Raw genomic sequence first — 24,469 nt, 5'->3', positions numbered from 1 at the left:
AACTTTTGCATAGGGACTTTCACCCAATTGTGTTTTGTTGCCCTAATAAAATCACACTCAACGATTGACATCAAAAACCGCTGACATCAGAGAGCTCACTGAGCTTCTACACCGCCGCCCAAAAGATCATGTTTCGTTGCATGAATTAAAAATCCACGAAAATCAGAATCTCTCAAGAATTGGGGGAAAAGTTGGTTTTTGAATTGTGTGTCTCAAATTACATTTGGCGGGGGATTTCAGGAAATTAGTCAGAAATTAGATGCAGATTGGATTTTCTTCTTCATGATGAAATCATGGGAAAGTTCTAAGATATCAGAATGAAATATGGAGAAAAACCTAGAGGATTTCAAAAATAGAAGGGCTGGCGATTTTCAGGATTTTCAGAGTTTTTCCGGTAGGCCCATTTTTTTCACAGTTAAAATTGTAAATACGATATTTGTTATATTTGCCACAAATTTTGGTATCATATATTAATTGACTCTGAAATTTTTTGAGTCGACAGAAAAATAAATTACTGGGTACCCGACACGGACCATTTAGAGAAATCCATTTAAAAAAGTCCAGCCCGGTCCCTTTTGAGTATGGAATTTATAAATGTGGAAAGTACCTGAAAATCTGAAATAGAAGAGCTCCTAACTTATAAATTTGAATCAAAAATTCTCAGTTGTTGTCCTAGATAGGAAAAAATGGCACACAGTTTGGGAGGGTACAACAATTCGGGGGTACAAGAGGGTGATAAGTGATTTAGAGGTACAAAATCCAACATTCGGGGGTACCAAATGTGAATTTCTCAGGTATTTTGTATTATCGAATTGAGGATTTTGTACCCCTAAATTTCTTTGTATCCCAATGACTCCGAAATTTTTATGCAGTCCAAATTATTTGCCGAAAAAATATGAACTGATGATTTTTGGACATAATATCAGTAATATTTTGTGAGTAAACTCAATTTTTGATATCTTGTACAGAAATCTGGAAGATTTAGCTCAACCTTGACAATAATGGGCCCTTCTATTCCAGGTTATACAGCAGTTTAACCTTGAACTTTCTAAAAACCTAATATGGAGTCTTCAGTTATAGCAATTAAATTTTTCGGTATTTTGATACATAATAGAATATTGAAGTTCCATCATCTCCCTATTTTTTTCGTTCTGAAAGATTTTCTGAAATTCAATGAGTTGGTTGACGCACGAGTACTATGTTTGTATAAATCCAATGTCCGTAGAATTTTACTGAAAATCGCTGACGTTTCCTTAAACTGCATTTTATGACGCATTCTTTTCCGGTTGCCTTTAAACAGTATATGTACATACTTGATTTTTGATTCTCCATGCGAACTTTCAAAATTGAATACGTTTCCTTGCTTGTTTGGCAATTCGAAAACATTACGATCTGAAGCATGTTTTGCTTTTGGTTTTCTGACTCATATCTTTTTTCCCCTCTGCCCCATAGTATCCAAACTTTGATCATCCTTCCAGTTTTGGTATGCAGATTAGCGTTCAGTATGGTATGACAAATTGCAAAACGTACAACCGGTCCTCCATCACGTCATCTGACACAGGAATTCACGGAAAACATCAGGTTCATTGATGAGTCAAAAAATAGCATGAAAATAAAAGTGTGCCCGCCGATCAAATTCCATTGTGTTAGTGGTCTGTGTGTTCCAACTTTTGAAAACTTCTGCTGGCGAATTTTGCGTGGGGGATAGTGCGATGAGATCAGCAACTATTTTTAGTGAGCAGAGGTTTTTATTGAAACTAGCGTTTTTGCGATTATGTATGCAGTGGGAAAGGATGGCAGAGGCAAAAAAGTCACGTTGTCAACTGACGGAATAGGATCACAACTGAATCATGGGAAAGAGAATACGGAAAGATTTGGAAGTAGGAAAGAAGACGAAGATAAGCAAGGAAGGGGGTTTGAACTTATACAGGATAATTGAAATGTGACATAGTTGGAAATGGGTATTCAAATTTACAGATTTAGTCTTCCTCTTGTTCGATGGACAAAGCTTTGATTCTGAGACGAAGAGGCTTCTTCTTTCTTCTGTCGACAACAGCGATTGAAGAGTCATGGATGTTGATACTAAGACGGAGACGGTTTTCCGTGATGAAATCGTCTTTGGCAAAAGCTCCCAAATGGGTGATGATTTCGTCGTCGATAGTGGCATAGAGCTGATTGATATCAATCTGAAAAATAGATGTTTTCGTTAAAACCGACGACTGAGCTTTTAATCATGTCAGTAGAGATCAGACATACCGTAGTCCCATTTTTTGGAATATTTCATTAAATTCAGGTTATCTTTGAGCTCAATCATCTCGGATCCTTCAAATGATAGGAAAACATTTTCCACTGATAACTCATTTATCATAATATCAATAATATTTTATCAGTCGACATATTTTTCACATCTATCAGAAAACCCGAGATAACTGTACTCACTGCTGACGGCTTGGATAGGCTTCTAGTTGAGGGAATACGATATTTCCGAAAAGAATTCTTTTTTTCTAAACGTTTAATACTCAAGATTTATACTCAATTTCTCGTACGAAAAAGATACATCAGTCCAAATTGCGAATTTCACAGTTTCTTTCCGAAATTTCGATAACAAATGAATCTAAAAATTGAGAACTACTATTTCCAAGATATTATCCTATATTCAAAATATTATCAATAAGGTTTCGTTACTGCGAATAGTCACATGAAGTTCATATTAATTCAAATATTGTTATTGGTATGAGTGTCCTATTGAGTTTCTAATTTGTCAACTTAATACCATCTTTGAGCATAACTTTTGGCGACAAAATATCATAAATGCAGCCTTTGTCGGTGGACCTTCGGCTTTTTCACAATTTGCAAAGTTAATTTTATAGAGTTTGAAGCTTGCTTATTGAAATAATAAACTTAAAATACTCACTCACTACTCACTAGTCAAACAAATTTTTGTTTTTAAAGTTAGGTACATATATTCTAGAATACTGCTCTCAAATTCACAGATTTCCAAATTATATGACTGAATCCATACTTTCGAAAAAGTTTACATTTTTCTGAATTCAATTCTTTAAACTTCAAACTTTTGCGCGTTGGCTTACCGAAAACTGAGAGATTCTCTCATTTGCGGGAGACAAGAACTTGAAACATGCAGCATTGTGTGCTTGTGTGGTTGTATTCGTTTCATCTCCATTTGATCTCATCAAGTCGTTAATTTCACGGCGAAGAATACCAAGTCTCTCGTTGAGGTCAATGCTGAAACGCAATTTCTTATTATGGTTCAGTACCAATAACTACTCACTTTGTCAAATTTCCATCAACACGTAAATTCTCATTGGCCACCTTTCCGACGACATCAAGATTCTTCAACGAGACCATGAACACATTGGCCTGAAACAAAGCAGATAACGATTTTAGACTTAAAAGTGTTGAATACCTGCTTAGCCATAGTGTGACGGAAAGTGCGGTCATTGATAGCTGGCTCATCAATAGTGATAGCTTCGTCAGCGTACTCTGGCAATCCAAACGGGTCGTCACTGGCCATTTCAGTGTAATCAAAAACAGCTTCATCCTCTACCGATGTCGCGATGGAGGCAACTTCGTCGAGCATTGGTGAGCTGTCTGGAAACAAATAAAGATTAGATAAATAGCGTTAATATGATTCATACCATTTTGAATGCCACCTCTTGGAAACTCTGGGAACTCTTCGGGTGTGGCTGTTTGGTTGATTCGTCTTGTTGGCTCGTTGATCACTTTGATATCGCTCACATTGGCGAATGACGCGGCATTGGTCATCGATTTGGTGCTGGCGATTTCTGAAAATTAGTGATTTATAGATAGGATTTCACTTTCATTTTTTGTGTATTAATTTCCACGTATGTGTGTTGAAAGTCTAAAACCTCTAATGGAAATGCCCTCTATTGAAGTTTGAGCGGACTAATTTCGGTTTCTGTCAGAGATATGAAAAAGTTGTTAACTGATAATTTGTTCATCATAACATCACCAATCTTTTATCAGTTCACACATTTTTGATATCATGCACAGGGTCCAAGAAAAATTTGCTAAAAGTTTACGGTTCATGAAGGCTTCTATCGAAGAGAATACATCATGATTGTTTTATCTGGCTAACTGAATCGCAACTTGTAAGATAATCATGGGATTATTTCTTTTTGGTTATATTTGAATTTTCAGTAACCTTCTCCGTTTTTCCTAGATTCGTTCAATCGGTACATCCTCATTTTGAGCTACTGTAAAACCTGTAATAGAAGGGCTCTCAAACTTTGAACTTCGAGCCAATTTATCTCAGTTGTTGCTAAAGATTTAAAAAATTGTCAATCAATAAATTTTTAACACAATATCACAAACATTTTACTACCTAACACATTCAAGATATCTTGCCTATAAGCGAAGAATAATTGACTCAAACTTGTGGAAACATTTTGATAGAAGTTTATACGGTGTTTTTTGTGGTAGTTTTTAAAAAAATGAAGCGAGTGAGAGTGCCATAACTCATTTGATTATATTATTATCATTCCCACACTCTTTTTTGCCACCCAGAACTTTGCACATGCCATTGTCGCATCTTAACACCTCTGTTCACAAAACATTTGTTTCGAGCGAAAATTGCTACTTTTGCGAACAAAAACACACCACACCGCGCAAAAGCTTCGTGCCAATATTTTCATAAGCGTACAGTCACCTCGGCGGTATTCTTGAATGCCGATGCTGTGTTGACCGGATGCTTATGTTCACCATCGTTTCTCCTCGCACTTCTACATGGCCCGTCCGGTTGCCTATTTTGAAAAGCTTACAATCTAATGAGCACTTGTTGGGGGAGAGCGACTGTTTGCTTATGGTCAGACAACAGTGTTATGCCCGATGAAAAAAGAAAAATAGACTTTGTTTGGCCCTGAATGGGTCAAGTGCTATGAGGAGGGTATGAGCGAAAAATGAGGGGAGGAGGAGAAGGAAGAGTCCGAGAGATGGAAATGTGTACCGGTGGATAGAGCTCGTCGTCCTTGACTAGAACCAATTTTTCGCAAAATTTTTTTTCGCAATTGAAAAATGTTGTCTATTGATACGTGTTCCAGTTTTTTGTTAAAAAACGTGTCCATGCGTGAGCCCCGCAGATCCTTTCAATTTTTTTCTCCGCGTGTTAGATTATGTTACACTTCCTTTTATGTAGAATTTTTGGGTAATATTTGTGAGTGTCATAAAATCTATTAACTAGATTAACTATTCAAAGAAGAGAAAAACTGTCAAATTTTCGTGGCTTTACAAATTTAAAATCTTGGAGAGTTGAACGATGATTATTTCATCTGGCTAACTACCGTGAAACCTATAAGAAGGGCTCTCTTTAAGCTTTAAGCCATTTTATCTAGGTTCATGTTGAAGGTGTCAAACATTCGTTAACTGATAAAGTGTTTATTATCACAACACAAATCTATTATCAATTGACAAATTTCTGACATTTCTCACAGAAATCAGGATAATTGTGCTCAAATTTTCCGGTTTTGGTGGGCTCCTATCAGAGGAAATACGGTACTTCATGTGACTAACTTAATCCTCGGATAATTTTGTAATTGTTCCGTTTGTTCAAAAACAATGAAAATTGAAGAATTTTCGAAGTGATAGTTTTTGTAATGTTTTTGAATGGCGAAAAAGCGAATTACTGTATTTTCGGAGCCTATTTTTAGTTGTATTTTTCTATTTTCTCAAATTTTCCATAATTTAATTTACAGCGAAGAAACTATGGAAATCGTTAAGAAATAAAGAAAATAGACTTCAAAAATTCGTTAATTTCATTACAGCCTTTGAAAATTCTAACGAGACCATCGCATTACTTTCGGAAAAAAGTAATATAGGATTTTTTTGGCTATATTCAAGTTATCCATAACGCTTTTCAAATTTTTTTAGCTCCATTTCGATCCCGCTACTTTCTTTGCTCCTACTTAATCACAGATCATATAAATTTCATTTGTCTCGTCTTTCCCTTCATCACCCTGACAGGATCACTCTGTTCCTTAAAAGTCCATTCCACTTTTTCGAATCCCACGGATAACGAGAAAAAAAACACTTGTAAGAGACATAAAAATATGGTAGAGATTTCGCAAAAGTAAATAACCCACTTGACACGCTACAAGGCTTATTATGGTGGTCTACTAGAGATATATTTGTCTGTCCACCCCGTTTCGTTCGTGATTTTTTCTTGTCTCGCTGATAACCAAAACTACTAAAAGCTATCAAACTTTTGCTCTTGCTCCTGACTTTTTTTAGATTATTGTATTCGAGATTTTCAGGCTCTGGCTATGAGGTTGATCTTATTCAATTCGTTACTGATTGGTTTCGTATTTTCACAATGCCCAAATTCACAACTACAGGTAAAATCCCACATTTTGATTTATAAGACGCCAAAATTCTTCAGGAACCCTGCTCATGCACTTCCACAAGATACGAAGCAGTCAACATTGTTTGTGATGGTGGATCTTCTTTGGATGATGTACTGGAATCTCTGTCCAATTCTCCACCGAATATTGATAGCCTCACTATTAGCAATACACCAATTGAAAAGGTATGGAAAATTCTATTTTCACTGCATATTTTCCATATTCATATTTGTACAGATGCCCGGGTATGCGTTCCAAGGTTTTCAAATCAAAAAACTGCTCCTACGAAATAACGGATTACGGAGCTTCCACCCGAACACGTTTACTGGCAACCTTGAGGATTCACTAGAAGAGTTAGAGATCCGAGGGAACTATCTGGATGGAATCCCACAGTCTGGAGTTTCGATTTTGAAGCACTTGAAAATCTTGTCACTACCAGGTTACTATAGCAGAATCTCCCAACCCACAAAAAATTAATTTCAGATAACCTCATCGAGTACGTGCAAGACAATGCATTTCTGTCCTATCATAGCAGAGACTCCCTTCTGAAAATCGACCTCAGCGCTAACAACCTAACCGCTATCCATCCTACTGGTCTTCTAGGTCTCGAAAACCTTTCTCAGCTGTCACTGGACAAAAATTTGTTATCCGAAATTCCATCGCAAGCTCTTGAGAACGTTCCGACGCTAGAAGATTTGAGTTTGGGAGTCAACAAGATTCATGTGATTTCAAAGGACTCATTGCCTCTTCCTAATTTGAAGTCTCTGAGTTTGGAAGTGAACCAGGTGAATAACTACCGTAAAATAGGTATGAACGGGTCTCTCTAATAGAAGGGCCCTCCGGGAGGGGCTTGAAAATATAGGAAGGCTTCTGTAATAGGGTCCTTATTTATAGAAAATTCTGGATTTAAAAATTTGCATTTCGAAGATATTTTGATATTTCAACAGACTCGAAAAACATCAAAATTCAGGAATGTCTTCAAAATCAGATTTTTCAAAATAACCAAATAGAATCAAACACTTTCAGTACGTTTTCAGTAAAGAACATTCCGGAAATCTTGAAATTGTTGAACAATGTTAGGAAAAATGACCCTAAACAATACAAAAGCCCTCCGGAAGAACCCTGGAAAAATAACAGGGCTGGTCTTTGTAATGCAGGTTTTACTGTACTTTCCAATTTAGATTCGTCTTGTGCCATCGGACAGTTTCGAGCAAACCCCCTTGCTCTCATATCTCTATCTTGGAAACAACCTAATCACTGCTATTGATGCTTCAATGTTTCTTCACATCGGAGGACTAAAAGTTTTATCAATGAGCAACAACAAGGATATCATTAGCATCAACGTTAATGGTGATTAAACGCTTTTTTGACATTGCTGATCTTGATTTTTCAGCATTTCAATACGCGCCTAGCCTAATCCGCCTTGAACTTTTCGACTGCTCAATCAGCAGAATTGAACCAAAAACGCTTCAAAAAGTTCAACATCTTCAAGTGATTCTTCTGAGCAGAAATCAAATTACAAGGTGATCAGAAGATCATGGAATAAAACATACAAAACAAGAAAAATTCAGAATTTCTCATGACACATTCTCCAACCTTCCAGAGCTCTCGGAAATCGACTTGAGTGGAAACTCGGTATAATATGCCAAAAAATTATGAAACAAAAAAAATAAATTTTCAGATCAATTCAGTAGATGATTTCGCTTTCAGTCAACTCCCAATGCTCGTTTCTTTAGATTTGAGCAGCAACAGATTAGAAACATTGCCAAGTAATGTGATTTACGACTCATTGATGCAGAAGAAGACCACCCCGGTTCAGAGGAAGCTTTCCATTCAAAGTGAGTGGCACTGAATATCTCAGAAATCAGAACTAATATTTAGATAACCCTTGGAGATGCGACAAAGATCTTCAGTGGCTCCGCAAGTGGCTCAGAGATAATGGTGACGTCACCACGACCTCTAGCAACTCTCCGCAAGCAAAGTAGGATAAAATTAGTCAAGACGAAAATTAAAGTTGATAATTGCCAGGTGCTGGACCCCTTCAAATCTTAGCGGACTGGATTTGCGACAGACAGACTCAAAACTTCCGATCAAAACGACAAAACCTCCAAGTGATCAGTACCAAATGGTGAGTCCCATTGAATCAGGTGATATACGTGCAAAAGTTTCAGAAGAATCAACACGTCCCAAATGTAAATGGCACAGCCCCTCTTGGATACCAAAATCCGCACACGGAAGTTAATGGATTGGCATTGGTCGGCTTGATTTTGGGTTGGTCTTTTTAACCTTATTTTTTCTCACTGTTTTTGTAACAGTAATTCTCTGACCGTGTAACCTTTCAAGTGTGTTCAATTGAGGACTATCTGTCAAGTGGTCCTTAAAGGAACTTCTTTCTTGAGATGTTCTTATCCTTTCGATTAGTCTAATTTTGAACCAGAAATAATTCTTAAAGATTACTGAATCCTACATCTACAGTACCGGTGAACAATATAAACAGAAACGTGTTTTTAGTTAGATTTCAACCATTTTCAAGAGCCTGGAGCTCGGCTGTCAAGTGTCCGATTGCCTTGACATTTTTGAAGAATGTAAAACAGACCTAGATTAGAAACTACTCGGCTGCGACTGTCGTCTTTTAGGCGATGGTTGGCCAGATTCCGTTAGGGATTTTTTCAGAAGGTGCTCAAACAGCGCTCAAAAGGTGGCAAAAGCAAGAGCAGAATCTGGCTGCCTTTGCCCTCGGTTCGCCTAACAGGCTCTACCTTCGCCTTGGGTTCGCATAAAATATTTTTTGCCCAAAAGGCGCCAAAGCTAGCTCAAAAGGTAGCGACACCCTAACTTCGCCCAAAAGGCGCCCATGTTTCCCCAAAAAACGGCAATATCCCAAATTTCGCCCGAAAGACGACAGTCGCGGCTGAGTATGCACTCACAGAAATCTTTGAAAATTTTTTCAGCTATTTACCGATTTCTGAAAAACACCTGATTTTTTCACGTTTCCAGTGTAAAAATGGGCAAAAAGGGGTGTCTTCCGAACATCGGAAAATAGTTGAAAAACTAGGACTTTTCAAAAAAAAACTGTGAGTGCAAAACTTTCAATCTAGGTCTGTTTTACAACATCCAATAGTTTTTAAGTAACTGGAAACTTGGCAGCTGAGCTCTAGGTTCCCTAAAATAGTCAAAATGGCCAAAAATGAACTGAAAATAGGTTTTATATATATTTTATTGACCGGTACTGTATCTATGTACAGCATCATTATGTATTATTAGTACAAACAAAACTTGAGGGAAGTATTTCAGGAATCGTGCTAATTGTCTTTGTCAGTTGTATCGTTCTTGGCTACTTGATGCGATTCATTTTCCTATCATACGAATCGAAAAACAAGCCAAACGTGTTTGGCTCCACAATCAGCTCCGCCGGATGCATTCGGAACATGTATGGAGGTGACAGTACCCTGGTATCTGAAGATCACGGACACCCATCCTCAGCCAACAACAATGTCTATCTTAACCGACCGCGACACTGGTGGTTTTAATTTACTTTTGACTTACTTACCTATTTTTGGTCTTTCTCCCTATCCTTTCACTTTTTTATTCTTCTTCTTCTCATGTATGTTCTTCTTGGTTTTTGTTTCTCTCTCCATATCCCTTTCTAACTAATTTCTTGTGTACTGGAGGGTACTGGGGTACATGTCGATCTCCTTTTTATCTTTCAAATGCTTGATGTCGCAATGAAGATGTCTGTGAGTCATCAATCAGGTTAAGTCATTTTCCCGAAAAAAAGAAGAAGACTCAAGGAAAAGAATACTAGAACAGTTCAAGGGCGGTCATAAACGATAGGATCTATATTACTAGTTAATACGGTTGACCGTATATAATCCATACAGAGGTCAAGACGAATATTTAACTATTGTAATGGGTCCGTTAAGAACTCCGAGAAAAGAATAATTCACATCATCCACCCGAATAAAAAAAAACGTCATGTTTTTCACATTCTCATGAAAAAAGGGACGGTTCCGGTAGCTAACTATAGTCCTAATCCCGAAAAATTGTTGCCGCCGCTCGAATAATTATGAATGCGGCTACTAATTTCCAACGCGCAACGGAAACAGAATAAAAAACCAGTTTTTTGCAGAATAAAAACTCTTTAAACTCAGAACTACAGTCCCGGTCAATAAAATATAACAGAACATGTTTTCCAGTTGATTTTTGGCAATTTTTACCATTTTGAGAAGTCTGGAGCTTGGCTGTCAAGTTTCCGATCACTCTAAAAATTTCAAAGCGTGTAAAACAAACCTAGGTTGAAAGTTTTGCATTTACAGAATTTTCCGAAAAATCAGAGTTTTTCAGCTTTTTGCCAATTCCTGAAAGATATACTGGAAACGTGAAAACAAGGTGTCTTTCGGAAATTGGCAAATAGCTTTAAACTAGGGATTTTCAAAAAATTTTGTCAGTGCACAGTTTTTAATCTATGTCTGTTTCACACCCTCCAAAATTTTCAAAGTTATCGGAAACTTGACAACCGAGCTCCAGGCTTCTGAAAATGACCAAAAATCAACTGAAAAACATGTTTTGTATATTTTAATGTCCCGAAATGTATGTTTGATATACCATTTTCAAAAAATCTCTTAAAAATCCCTAATCAAAAAAAATACGGCTCAATGAATAACGTTGATGATAATCTAAGACAAGCTGTGTCTGGTGGATGAGAAAATTCTCGACACTTTTTTGTTACATATGAAGTGTTTCCATTCATGCGTCTTATTCATCGATGGCTTTCTCTCCTTCTAATATCTTATTCAATGTCAAAAACTGTTAAACGATCCAGGGGGGCCAAGAGGAGAAGAAATGCCTCAAGCGTACAGCCGCGTACCAATAGCCCCCTGTCAGTACAGTCATCCACGCGCGATTATAGGGCCGAACCGTCGGCCCGGAATACCGCGTGGTGGTGTGAGACGCAAAGAAAATAAGTGGTGACTGACCTGAATGCGCGGATATCGCTTTGGTAGTGGCCGGTTGTCGTACGGATAGAGAAACTGCAACGAAGGCATCCCCTCCCCCCCCACCATTGAAAACACCATCCGCGCCGTCGCAGTCAAAAAGAACACTTCTTCCTTCTCACACTCGGTTATCACTTGAATATGCGATTATTACTATGCTTATTGCTTTTTTCAAGTTTTATCATCAACTTGATTGATGCGTGTCCCGGAGTGATTACAAGCGTCTGCTTCTGCAGTGAAGTGCATAATGGAATCGTATTGGACTGTTCAAATACAACAGCCAGCGAGACGATGGTACTAATCCGCAACAATCAAGCACTTCTCGGGCTAATTCAATCGCTAACCATGAATCAAGCAGAGTTGAACGAGTTGCCACCTAACTTTTTTGCTGGATTATACATTAAGAGATTGGATTTATCACAGAACAAAATCAAAAAAATTGATGAATCCGCATTCACGGGAATGAATCCAGTGTTGGAGGAGCTGGTTTTAAATCACAACTTGCTTGAAAATGTAAGTTCGATATGATATACATAAACTTATATTTTTCAGTTGACTTTTGGGATTTTGTCTATTTTCAGGAGTCTGTAGCTCAGCTTTGAAAGTTTAGACAGCTCTAAATTGAAATCATTGCATTCACAAAACTTTGTGAAAGTTCCTAGTTACTCAGCTATTTGTCGATCCTGGAAGGCACGTGTCTCTTTCAACTTTTCAATACAAAAAGCCCCAAAAATGGGGTTTTCAGAAATCTGACTCCTAGAAGTGCTAAAAATCAACTGAAAAGTACATTTTCGATTATCTTTTGCCCGGTACTGCATTAAAATCACAATTTTAGGTCCCATCTGCTGCGTTGGCTGGATTACCCAACCTTCTTCGTTTGGATTTATCTAACAACAGCATTGTTGAGATTCAGGAACATGAGATTTTCCCAAATCTCAATAAGGTTAGTCATTTTTCATTAGTTACAGCATGATAGAACTTGATCCTGACATGTTTGGGAAACTATGACGTAAGATAAATTCTTCAATCGCGAATTTTAAAAAATTCAGCTCTACGACATCAACTTGGGAAGTAACGACATCTTCTCAATGCACACGAGCACATTCCAAAATGTCAAGAATTCTCTTCAAACCATCAATTTGGGACATAACAACTTGACGGCAGTTCCCTCATCCGGTAAGTCTAGAATTTCTAAAATACCTTCTAACTAATTCCAACCCTTCATTTAAGCTATCCGAGGACTTAAACAACTCCAATCCCTCCATCTTCACCAAAACAAGATTGAGCAACTAGATGCTCTAAACTTCTTGAACCTTCCAGTTCTAAATCTTCTTAATCTTGCTGGAAACAACATCCATGAACTGAATCGTCAGGCATTTTTGAATGTACCAAATCTACGATATCTCTATCTTTCTGGAAACAAAATCAAGAAGTTGACAGCTTATCAATTCCAAACATTCGAACAACTTGAGATGTTGGACTTGACCAATAATGAAATTGGTGCTATTCCATCAAACTGCCTCTCTGGATTGAAACAACTACGTCAATTGTATCTTGGACATAACAAAATCGCTAATATTAGTGCTAATGCTTTTACAAACAGCTCTATCGTAGTCCTCGTGCTCTCTTCTAACGAATTGAAGGCTCTCCCAGCTGGTACTATCACCGGCTTACCAAATCTTCAACAAATCTCGTTCCGCGAGAATCAGGTAACACTTATAAAACTTTCTCCGGTCACTTCTTCTCTGTTTACAGATCAAAACCATCGATCGTAACGCCTTTTACGATGTTACCTCTCTTGTTATGCTTGACCTAGCAAAAAATCAATTGACCGAAATTGCGCCATCCACATTTTTGGCTCAATTAAACTTGCTTTTTGTGGATCTCAGCGAGAACAAGTTAACGAAAACACCGTACAACGCTTTCAATCGACGCGTGGGAACTGTTCTTCTCAAAGAGAATCCATTGGTTTGTACCGAAAATCTTCATCTTCTACAAGACGGAAGTGGAGTGTTCATCAAGGATAGTGCGGATTTGATTTGTGGAAGAAAACCAACACCAAAGCCGGAGCCAGAGCCAATCCAAATTGTAACTGATGCTCAAGACACTACTCAGAAGCCAGCGCTTGTTCAGGTAGGCATATGGGACTTTTTGGATCTATCCCAATTGATTTTTTTAAGATTCCACGTATGCAAATCCATCGCAATTCTCAACAGTCATCCGCACCACAAATCCCATCTGGAGCTTTCCAACAAATTGATCTGGGAAAACCGAGAACTCTGCCACGTGGACATTCTAGGTTCATTCTTGAGAAACCAACACCAGCTCAGCCAACAGAAGAGTTGACACCAATTCAACCAATTATTCTTCCGGTTAGTTCTTACAGAAATTATGATATACAGTACCGATTGATCGGGTTTTTGGTATTTTCAGGAGTCTAGAGCTCGGCTGTAAAGTTTTCGATCATTTTAGAACTTTTGAGCGATTCGAAACAGACCTAGATTGGAAATTTTGCATTAACAGAATTTTTTGGATATTCCTAGTTTTTCAACCATTTGCCGGTTTCTGAAAGACACCTGTTTTTTGTCATTTTCAGTACAAAAATAAGTAAAAAGAGGTGTCTTCCATGGTACCTGTTTTTGTACTAAAAGTAGAAAACAGGGGTCTTTCAAAAATTATAATCTAGCTGAAAAACTAGGAATTTTCAAAACATTCTGTGAACGCAAAGTTTTCAATCTGGTTTTGTTTTACACTCTCCAAAGTTTTCAAAGTGATAGAAAACTTGACAGCAGAGCTCCCGATTCCTGAAAATGGTCATAATCAACTGATAAAACACGACTTCGTATTTTATCCTTATTAATTTCAGAGTCGTGAAGACGAGATGAGAAAACTGTCCCAGCAATCTGTCCCAGAACCAATGGAAGCTACAGCCCACCAGTTCCATCAACTACTGACATAATTGACCGACCAAACGTGGTTCTTCCATTCCCAGTACCATTTTTGAAGCGTGGACCAAACCTCTCAGAATCCAAGAAGGTTCAATCAACCGATATCCCATCAACTTCTCAAGTATTTCACACTCTTCCACCATCAATTCTAATTGAACCAGGAAGTACTCCAAGGTAAATTGTCATCAGTTTGGAATTTCTCATTCAAAAAAATGTTTGTTTCAGAGTGAGTCAAACACCAGCCACAGAGACCAATGTAAAAAGTGAGCACATTGACGAGTTTGCACTAGCCTCATCGAAAAATGATGATGATGCAACGCTGCAACCAAGAGGCGCCGCCGCCGACAAATCGTTCTTCACCACTACAATCGTTTTCATTTGTGTTGGAACTGCAGTTGTTGTGTTGATTCTAGTCATTCTTGGTCTTTGCATCAGCAAGCACAGGTAAACGAGCTCTTATCAGCCCAGTTATCAAACTAGAGACTTTTTCAGACAATTGCAGTTCGAAAACACTTATTCGGATAGCAGTGCCGCGCGAACCAGCGAATACATCTCCACTCAATACCGAACGAATACACTTGGAGCCGGCGGAAGAGTTGGACGATTCGATGAGTCACCAGCATGGATTTATAATCCAGGATCCAGCTATTGTAACTACTACAAGTGATAGGCACAATCTTTGTTTTTCCTTTACATGTCTTTATTTCCCAAAAAACACACTTCTCGATCTCTTAATAAAATTTCTATTTGTACTTATACTATCAACTTCAAATTCCACAAAATCGGATAAGCAAAAAGTATTTGCTGACCTAATTTACCGTGTCGTAGAAAAAGAAAACACTGATTTAGGTGAAAGTTTAATGGTGTTTTTCCGGCCAAGGAAATAGGAGAGAGGATAGATAAAAAAATTTGCGGTTTTCACCGTTTTCGAGGAATGAATGTTGCGTGGAAAAAGTGAATAAGGTGAAAAACGGAATGGGAATGTAGTCTCGTGAACAAGACCGGTGAGAAAAAAAATGTTCCAATCAAAAAATGGAACGTTTTCTTCAATTTTCCACCAAGAGAAAGTTAAAAAACGATTTTATGAAGATTAGGTATAATAAACCAATAATTCTGAATACTGTACTTCCTACCTCAATTTCGAGCTCAGCTATCTCGATTGCTATGAAAGATATCTATATTTTGCCAACTGATGAATTATTTATCGTAATATCACCAACATTTCATCAGTTGACAAGTTTTTGTTATCATTCACAGAAATCGAGATAATTGGGCTTAAAGTTGACGGGTTGAAGGGGCAGAAAAAATACGGTATGTCCCTAATTACTCTAACTGTTATTCTTCAAGATCTCAAATCCAGCTCTTTCAGCTGAACACAATAAGACTTATATGAAACTTTGATTCGGTTTTTCGGTTCATTAAACTTGTATGAATAGTTTTATGGGTACTTACAAGTTTTAGAATTTCTAACCATTTGAATCAAATCGTTCCGAACTACTAAACAGCTCATAAAACTTGTTTGCTAGATTATGTACTTTTTTAGACACTTCTTCACAATTTTTTTTTCTCTTCTGTCCCCTTGTCAATTTTCCCGATTACAATCCCGTTCAACCGGTGTCGTCGCGACTAGCACCACAGCACCATCACCGTATATTTCGTCCGCGAAGGACACGAACTGATCTAATTTCTCCCCCTATCCATCTTATTCGCCCGCTCTCCTCAATCTTCACCACCATCTATCTACCGGGCGGTCAACCGCACACAGACAACCGACATTTGAGAATCACAATTAGACCTTGACCTACCAAGAAGAATAGAGACACATCTCGCCACTTTTTACGCGCTCTTCTCTCCTCCCCCTTTTGGGTCACATACCTTTGCGTGTCTCGGATAACCCATCTTGATTCGCTCGGAGGGCCATCTCATCTCATTACGTGTGCCGCATTGGGTGGTATCTAGTCAATAACAGATAGTGCGATGCTGGTCCGACTTTTCACGGCCTTTTTAATATTACCGGTTTGTCTGGCGTTTTGCCCAAAGCTCTTCCAGAATCAGGTATGATTATTGTTTAATTAACTCATTGTAATCATAATAAACTGACTGTATTCATCATAATTATTGACTGTAATCATGAAATTTTAAGACAGCATGCTCCTGCGATAGTACGGTAGAAGGACCAGTTATCCGATGCAGTGGTACTGATGGACTCATGATTGTGGATAAGCTGAAGGCTTCTCATATGGAAATCAAGGAATTTGCTTTGGAAAACGCCAACATAATTGAGATCGGCCCACGCGCTTTCAAGAACTTGAGAATCAAGAAGCTCAATCTTGACAAGAACAGAATCCAGCACATCCATGAGAACGCTTTCAGAGGTCTTGAGAATGTGATGCAAGAGTTGTCCATCTCCGAGAATAGCTTGGAGGAGGTCCCAACCAAAGCTCTCTCCGGACTCCGTGTTCTCAATACTCTCAGCTTGAAGTGCAACAAGATTGGGAACATCACCAAGAAGGCTTTCACCAACATGACTTCCCTTATCGATGTTAACTTGGCTTGCAACCAAATCTGTGAAATGACTCAAGACACCTTTGAAAATGTCAAGCTTTCCCTTCAAAACGTGATTCTGGATAGCAACTGTATGACTTCATTTCCAAGCAAGGCTTTCCGTAACATGAACAACTTGATTGCTCTGCACATTAAGTACAATAAGGTAATATTGAAAATTCCAAACACATTTTTCCTTATTTGTTATGTTTCTAGATCCAAGCTCTCGGCCAAAACGATCTGACAAATCTCACATCTCTCTCCATGCTGTCTCTCATCGGGAACAACATTTCCGACGTCAAGGGAGGAGCTCTGAGCAACACTCCAAACCTTCGATACTTGTACTTGAACGAGAACAACCTTCAAACCTTTGACAATGGAGTTATGGAGCAATTCAAGCAAGTCCAGGTCGTCGACTTGTCCTTCAATAACTTCAGTGACATCACCAAGGAAATGTTCGAGGGACTTGAGAGCATCCAACACTTGAACCTCGATAGCAACGCCATTAAGTCGATTGCTCCAGGAGCATTTGCCGGCACCCCACTTCTTCTTCTCTGGCTTCCAAACAATTGCCTGGCTGAGATCACTCAACAAACTTTCCAAGGAGCCCCATTCCTTCGCATGGTTTCTCTCTCCAACAATAATATTAAGTCTATTCAGGTGAGTAGGACTTTTCTGATAGCAATTTGAATTTTCTCAAACTCCTTAAAATCAATTAATTCCAGGATCTCTCATTCGCCCATCTTGCCAACCTCCACACCCTTGACTTGGCTAACAATAAGATCATGTCCCTCCAAAACAAATCTCTCTCTGGAGCCGAGAACCTTTCCGTCCGTCTTCAAGAGAACCCAATGGTCTGCACCCAGAACGGATTCCATGTCTTGAACGCCGGAGAAGCCATCAACCTTACCAGCGAGGCTAACAACGTTTGCAAGGGAGACTGGCATGCAGAGACTGTTGATTTGTGCCCAAAGGCTCAGCCAAGACCAGCTAGACCAGCTTGCTGCTCCAACGTCATGACCACTACCACTACAACCACTACTACTACTACCACCACCACAACCACCACTCTTCCACCAACCACCACTGCTGAAGAGGAAGAAGAGGAAGAGGAAGAGGAAGAAGTTGAGGAGGAGACTACCGAGGAGACCACCACTGTTGCCAAACCCAAGAAGGCAAAGGCCACCACCACCACTGAGGATCCAGAGACTGAGTACGTTGATGAGGATGAGGAAGAAGATGAGGAGGAGGAGACCACCACCAAGAAGGCCACTACTACTACTACCACAACAGAGGCTCCAAAATCCAAGAAGGTCAACATGGAGCGATTCTGGAGACTTTCAAACAAGCCAAGCGGAAAATCTCCATTCATGTCCAGACACTCACAAGGAAACAAACCAAGATATCTTCAAACGGTAATAACTATAAATAGTGTGAAAGTGTTTTAATTATAATGTTTTTGCAGACCACCACTACAGAGGCTCCAGAAGAAGAAGAGGAGACTGGAGATGAGGCCGAGTACATTTCGGAGGATGAGGAAGAGGAGACAGAGACCACCACATCCGCTCCAACCACTACCGACGCCGATGTGGAAGTTCCAGCCAGAATCCGAGAGCGCCAAAAGATGTTCGCCGGAAGCATGCCACCATGGATGGCACAGAGGACCAAGACCGACACTGTCGAGGAGGAATTCAGCAAGGACGATGAGGTCGAGACTGTTGAAACCGCCGAGAAGCCAGCCAGGAAGTAGTCATCTTTCGTTTAAAATCTAAAATATCTATTCTCCACCCCCCAAACTTTCATACGTGTTCTATGACTTGAATTTCTCAGCATTTCCTTTTTTTGTTATTTTTCCCCTCACACTTCTGAACATTCCCCCATGTAATCATAATAATGACCATCACTTTGTGTGTTGCGTACTGTGCCCTAATAAAAAATTGACCTACCTGAAAGGCGATCCATAAAACTATGATTGAAGTTGTTCATCGCTGACTGATCATATGGAGACGGAATCTCTCCCATCGTCAGCACAATGTAGAGACGGATTCTGGCAATTGCAGAAAGGAAATCAACTCGCACGTTGGATTTTGGTTTCCCCATGTTGTAGTGTTTCATGTCCAAAGTGAGCTGGTCGAAGAATTGCGTGAATTTGTCTCCAAGACGAGTCAACTAAAAATAGAATGGATTAGAGAAATTGAACCTTTGTTTTGCAAAAAAATACTCACTTGCAAGAATTGATAATGGTCAACAACGATAGAGATATCTTCCACAGGTTCAACCAGAACATCAACTTGATCTTTATCGATAGCGACAATTCCATTGAAAGACACCTAAAATAAGAAAAAATAATATCGTTTCGTTAAACCTGTAGTAGAAGGGCCCTCACACTGTCAAGGTTGAGCTCAATTATCTCAATTCCATTTAGGGTTTTTTATGGTTTTTCAAGATTTCAGGATTTTTAGATGCTTGGATTCTTTAATTTATATAATTTATAGGATTTTTAGGATTCCGTGGTATTTTTAATAATTCTTGATTTCTTAGGATTTAGGGTTTTTCAGGGTTTTTTAAGATTTTGAAACTCACATCGTGCAAAAATGGGAATCCCTTGGTTTGTGGTCCATGATCAATTTCAATCCAAACCGGCGAAGTGCTCAGATGGAATCTGTTTTTCCCAGAAGACAATCTCTGTTTGATTTCAGGATATTCCTTCTTTTTCCGATAGAGACTGATGAACTTCTTGTGATCCTTGAAGTCATATGGGCTGGAAGAAATTGAAAGGGATGACATTGATGCGACAAGTCTTTGTGGGAAGTTGAAATCTGTGAATGGCCCTGGGAGGTTCAGAACAAGCTGAAACCGAAGAGATTTTATGAAAAAGATCTATCATAAAACGTTACCCTTGGCATTAGAAGACTGATTTTAATAGTAGGAGGTCGAACATCCAAGTCTTTCTCCGGAATCAAATTTCCATCTTCCTGAAATCAGATGTTCATTATTCCACTTCACTAAGTAAATTTCTCACAATAGCTGACGACAGAGCATGTACAACATAGCAGCACCATCTAGTAGTTCGCTCATCAAACGACACTGTGAATGGTCCCAACTGGAAGTACACCGCCGAGTTGGGAACTGAAAATTAGATATGTTTTTTTTGTACAAATTTTGGGCTAACAAACCTGGCAGCTTATCCGAATGTGGATGATAGAAAGTTCCGAATTCGACATGAACAATTTGCTGGTCAGATGGAAGAGAATGAAGGTGTCTCTCGCTTTCGAACAAATTAGTTAGAGCATCTTTTTTGGTGTTCATGTCAGACACACATTGGACCGTCAAGTCGTGCACGCGAAGGACAACGAAGAATCCGATGAGTTGGGGCCAACATCTTTCGAGACGTTGTTTTGTGGTTTCATCTAAATAAATAAATAGGTGAGGATTTTTTGTGACAGGTTATGGAATTTGACATTACTGATACCGGCTGCAATGAACCTTGCTGTCGAAAATTTATTTAAAGGCGCATCGTTAGTCCAGCAGCAAATAGAGCAAACGTTTTTTGAAATGCACCTTTGATGCGGTACCTCAAAATAAATTCGAACCATTTTTGGTGGTTTTCCATTTTCTTCAGACCTTCATCTAAGTTTTTATGAGAACCGGAAAAAAATCAACAAAAAGGAGCAGAAGTTTGAATGAAATAGGCAAAAATCAAATGATTTTGGGATACAGTAACAAAGGCGCATACAATCATTCAAAAAAACATTCTGATGTTTTTACTTCTGGACCGACGATGCGCCTTCAAGCACATTTTTGTCTGTGAGGTTCATCGGAAGAGAATATACCGTATTTCTTTTAATAGAAGCCCACTCAACCCGTCAACTTTGAGCTGAATTACCTAGATTCCTTTAAGAGACATCAAAAATGTGTTAACTGATTAAAAATTTATAATAATTTGGTTAAAAATTTATCAATGTACAAATATTTAATATCTTTTACAGGCATTGAGATAATAAAGCTTCTTGTTGTTGGGCGAGCTTCTATGAGAGAAAATACGGTAACTAAACTCAAAAAAAAACTAACCTTCAACATTCCCTAAAAGCATAAACTGCTCGTTCAGATGACTATTGAACCACGTAACAATTGGATTAGGATTCGGGTATCTCATCCAAGTGGATCGATCAGATTGTGCATGGGCTTTAGGGTAGACATCAATGAGCACCTGATGAAGTGTCACTTGCATAGCACCACTATCAATGTCCCAATCTGGTGGATAATCTGAACCGGACCATTGTAAGACGTCAAACAATTTTTTGAACTTACCACTGGCAGTATGAGCATCATCGCATAAATGAAGATCGATTTTTTTAACATGAAGATGATATGAAGTCTGATCAAAGTGGAAAATGTTGTAAGCTGATGTTGTGGTTTTGGCATCTGAAGATTTGTCGGCTTCTTTGATGAATGGATTATCACTGGCATGGGCGGTAGATATCACATTATTTTTCTGCGACTCCTTGACGAGATCAGCAATGTAGCTGGCGAATGAAATTGCAGAACGAAGTTGTGGAAGTGTGGCAACCCAGAGAATGTCATCGAGGATCGTTTGAATTCTAGCATGAATCACGGAGCCGTCTGAATCAGCAATTATTGTTAAAATCAATAAATGGTGCTCTCCGGGAGATGAAATTCTTGAAATCTACAAATTTCTATCGAGTAAAAATTTTCGAGCGACATTAAGACGTCACATTAGAAACAAAATTGGAAATATCGAATTTTTCCTTCTCCCTTCTCTGCTTTTCCCATATTTCATTTTTCTGTCTTTATGGACCATAAATTTCCGAATTTCCGAAAAAATACGCCAACACATCTCCCTATTGATTTCTCTTTCTTCCTTCTCATATATAATTTCTCAATCTTTCTCTTTTGTTTCCTTACCCGTAGCATTCTTCTTCAGTGCAATTCGAATTTTTCCTCCGCTTGTAATGAGTCTGAGCGGAGCATTGATTTTGGATCTCTGCTCATTTTTCGATGTTTTCGCTGAAGCTTCGATGCGTAGAAGGTGCCAGGAGAGCTGAAGTGAGTTTTTTCAAAGTCGAAATTGTATGTTACATAACATTTGAAGTATTTGAGCAGTTTTTTTCCAATCGCAAGCTGCACAATTTTTTTCATAAGAATTGTCTAATCTCGCATTTTGATACCATTATGTTTCTGAGTATTGTATCATTCTAAAAACTTCATTTTGCGAGCTAATTTACAGAAACACCAATTCTTGCCACCTGAAAAAAATCTTAAAGAAGGGGACACAGCAAAAATTTCGGGGGACAGTTTGGGGGACGAAATCGCGCCGCGCTTATGTAGACCATCGGTCGACAGGCGCCTTCGAGCCCCCGTAGCTCAGCCGGTAGCGGCGCTGTACCCCTGAGCGGCCTGTCATGAGTTCAACCCCTCATGGGGGTTCTCTATGCAAAATGTCAAGAAAACTTTTTTATGTCTGGCCTCCTTTAAAATGATCATGTTTTATAAAACCTCTCAATTTTGAAGGCAAGGCTGTTGGGAACAAGTCCGTGGCTTCTTGAATAGGTAGGATTGAGCGACCTAACGGGCCTACAAGTTTCTGGGTGGCTGCGCTTATTTTTGCATAAATGGATCGTTTGACCTGGGCCGCGGCCCTGAAGCTTTTTTACCGTATTTTTAAAAATCAAAATTAAAATTTAGAAGAAAATTGAATGTTTGAAAAGAAAGTTTAATGACTTCGCATTAATCACATTTTCTTCATTTTTCGTGAATTCTTTAAAAACTGGAAAAATATTAGCTCAGTTTCAGCTCGCAAGTTAACCCGGCTCCCGTTTTTCTCAGTTGACAGTTTTTATTATATTTCTAAAAAATCTCACCTGCTTGAACATCAAAGTTCGATTCGAAGTCGAGCATGTGATTCTAGTCTGACGGAGATCCTTCACTTGAGCCCATCCTGGACTTCTGCTTTCCACTGACAGGCGTTGAAGCATGAATGATCCTCCGAAGACATCCGAATCAAAATTTATTTCAACCGAACTGATGTACAATGACATGTTCTCAACGATTTTGTTTATGAAGCCGTACGATGTGCTGTCGCCCAAATTTCTAAAAATTTAGAGTTATTATTTTGCGTAAGAGGATTGGCTTGGTGCTTACCCAAGCGGATTCGATTTTGGCGCTTTCTTCTTCTCATTGGTCAGCTCCACATCGACGTTGATTTCGTCGATGAACTGGAAATTCAATATTTTTTGAAATTTAGAGCCTTTGGGCTTAACAACTGGGTTCAGCAAGCTCAGAGTTTGCAGAAGTTGAAAAATTCTGGCCTTTATTTTATGTAGGCGATACATAATTCTTGCTTTATCATAAAAAAAAATCAGACTTGAAACGGACCGGGAAATGTTGGCCTATGATTTCTTTAAAATTACGATTTGGAAAAATTCTGCTTCTGTACAAAGAGCTATCGGGACGGGTCGGCTCGACAGTGGTCAAGACAGGCCGCAATTTTTTTAAAGCGAGATTTTGGAAGAATCTGTTTTTGTACAAACAGCGGTCGGTCCGGGCCGACTCGAAATCGGCCCGGCCTGGCTCTTAATTTTTAAAATTGAAATTTCGTAAAAATCTGCTTCTGTACAAACAACGACACGGCCCGCAAATATTTCCTGACGATGCGACTCGTAATTTTATACGAAAAATTGATAAAAACTCACAATCTGAATCGGACACGTCTTCAGTTTTGTCCACGGAACGTTCACAGCAACGCCTGTGCAGTAAGCTTTTTTGATTTTCAGCCATGATGGAAGCTCCTAGAAGATTTCTCTCGTTTTCGAAAATGATTTTTGCTGAATAAACTCACCAAAATCTCTGTCAAAACGTCCTCGTTTATCTCGATAAACTGAAGTTTGCTGTTTCCTTTCAATACATCCAACGATATTTGCTCCGGTTTCAGGTTTTTGGTAAATCTGAATGAAAAATAGGCTATTTTCATGCATTTTGCTTGTAAAGCTCACTTTGACAGATGCTTGACTAACTGGTTCTTTATAATTGACGTCATATGCTGGCTACTGTTCTCTGAAAAAATAAATGTATATGATATCGACTTTTCGGGAAGAATGAGCAAGAGAAAACAGCGAGAAACAACTGAAAAAATAGAGAAAAATTGTTACATGTTGCTCATTATTTATGCGAAAACGCATTAATTGTCCAAATTGCGATTATCGGTTTTCGCAGTGGAGCGCATTGTACGCCTCGCGTGCGTTATGTGTGTGTGCGCGCGCGCGGGCGGGGGGTGTGCGAGGGCCGAGGGCAATGCCACTTCCCTCAACGTGTTTGTGTTTGACAGCCCCCCACGCTTGATAAGAATGGAAAAACGCGTTTTTTCCGTGTGAAACAGACCGGATATTAAATTTCAAGGATTAACATTTCCCTCATATTTTCATTGTTCCGATTATCTTGAGGTTTCTTTGTTCGTGAGACAGAAAAGATGAAGTTAGCGTCATTTGTTTTTTAATTTTCAAAATATTATTAATAACATATGTGGGTTGTGAAATGAACCAAAACTTTTGATACTGTTTATAATAATTATTTTATTCACGAGCTTTTTTTT

General features: G+C 38.8%; 5 protein-coding genes across 5 annotated transcripts; 3 read left to right on the top strand and 2 right to left on the bottom strand.

Annotated features, from left to right (window-relative positions):
- Nucleotides 1–1,979: 1,979 nt before the first annotated feature.
- On the bottom strand, nucleotides 1,980–4,226 carry CBG07553 (the record flags this gene model as incomplete). The annotated part of the gene is made up of 6 exons (XM_045240529.1): nucleotides 1,980–2,186; nucleotides 3,090–3,243; nucleotides 3,290–3,378; nucleotides 3,425–3,609; nucleotides 3,657–3,803; nucleotides 4,184–4,226. 6 exons carry the CDS (start codon nucleotides 4,224–4,226, stop codon nucleotides 1,980–1,982), a joined length of 825 nt encoding a protein of 274 aa, XP_045093507.1.
- Nucleotides 4,227–6,296: 2,070 nt separating this feature from the next.
- On the top strand, nucleotides 6,297–9,904 carry Cbr-lron-1 (the record flags this gene model as incomplete). Its single annotated transcript, XM_002645777.1, has 12 exons — nucleotides 6,297–6,368; nucleotides 6,413–6,559; nucleotides 6,612–6,813; nucleotides 6,858–7,159; nucleotides 7,556–7,724; nucleotides 7,768–7,897; nucleotides 7,946–8,009; nucleotides 8,056–8,212; nucleotides 8,256–8,355; nucleotides 8,403–8,502; nucleotides 8,546–8,645; nucleotides 9,669–9,904. The coding sequence occupies 12 exons, from the start codon at nucleotides 6,297–6,299 to the stop codon at nucleotides 9,902–9,904; spliced, it is 1,779 nt and encodes a 592-aa protein (XP_002645823.1).
- Nucleotides 9,905–11,509: 1,605 nt separating this feature from the next.
- On the top strand, nucleotides 11,510–14,983 carry Cbr-sym-5 (the record flags this gene model as incomplete). The annotated part of the gene is given in 9 exon segments (XM_045240528.1): nucleotides 11,510–11,881; nucleotides 12,204–12,311; nucleotides 12,418–12,544; nucleotides 12,599–13,101; nucleotides 13,124–13,501; nucleotides 13,549–13,740; nucleotides 14,255–14,490; nucleotides 14,506–14,760; nucleotides 14,809–14,983. The coding sequence occupies 9 exon segments, from the start codon at nucleotides 11,510–11,512 to the stop codon at nucleotides 14,981–14,983; spliced, it is 2,346 nt and encodes a 781-aa protein (XP_045093506.1).
- A 1,310-nt stretch (nucleotides 14,984–16,293) lies between these two features.
- Nucleotides 16,294–18,610, top strand: Cbr-sym-1 (the record flags this gene model as incomplete). The annotated part of the gene is made up of 5 exons (XM_002645779.1): nucleotides 16,294–16,371; nucleotides 16,460–17,026; nucleotides 17,077–17,520; nucleotides 17,586–18,275; nucleotides 18,326–18,610. 5 exons carry the CDS (start codon nucleotides 16,294–16,296, stop codon nucleotides 18,608–18,610), a joined length of 2,064 nt encoding a protein of 687 aa, XP_002645825.1.
- A 176-nt stretch (nucleotides 18,611–18,786) lies between these two features.
- Nucleotides 18,787–23,917, bottom strand: CBG07557 (the record flags this gene model as incomplete). Its single annotated transcript, XM_045240527.1, has 13 exons — nucleotides 18,787–19,029; nucleotides 19,086–19,190; nucleotides 19,444–19,710; nucleotides 19,758–19,835; nucleotides 19,862–19,989; nucleotides 20,037–20,270; nucleotides 20,932–21,483; nucleotides 21,787–21,922; nucleotides 22,743–22,971; nucleotides 23,023–23,096; nucleotides 23,574–23,669; nucleotides 23,720–23,825; nucleotides 23,874–23,917. 13 exons carry the CDS (start codon nucleotides 23,915–23,917, stop codon nucleotides 18,787–18,789), a joined length of 2,292 nt encoding a protein of 763 aa, XP_045093505.1.
- Nucleotides 23,918–24,469: the final 552 nt, after the last annotated feature.

This window comes from Caenorhabditis briggsae (assembly GCF_000004555.2).
Source record: "Caenorhabditis briggsae complete genome, chrX, whole genome shotgun sequence".
NCBI classification, from domain to species: Eukaryota; Metazoa; Nematoda; class Chromadorea; order Rhabditida; family Rhabditidae; genus Caenorhabditis; species Caenorhabditis briggsae.
Note: the sequence above shows the minus strand (reverse complement) of the source record. Positions and strands in the feature narration are given on the sequence as shown.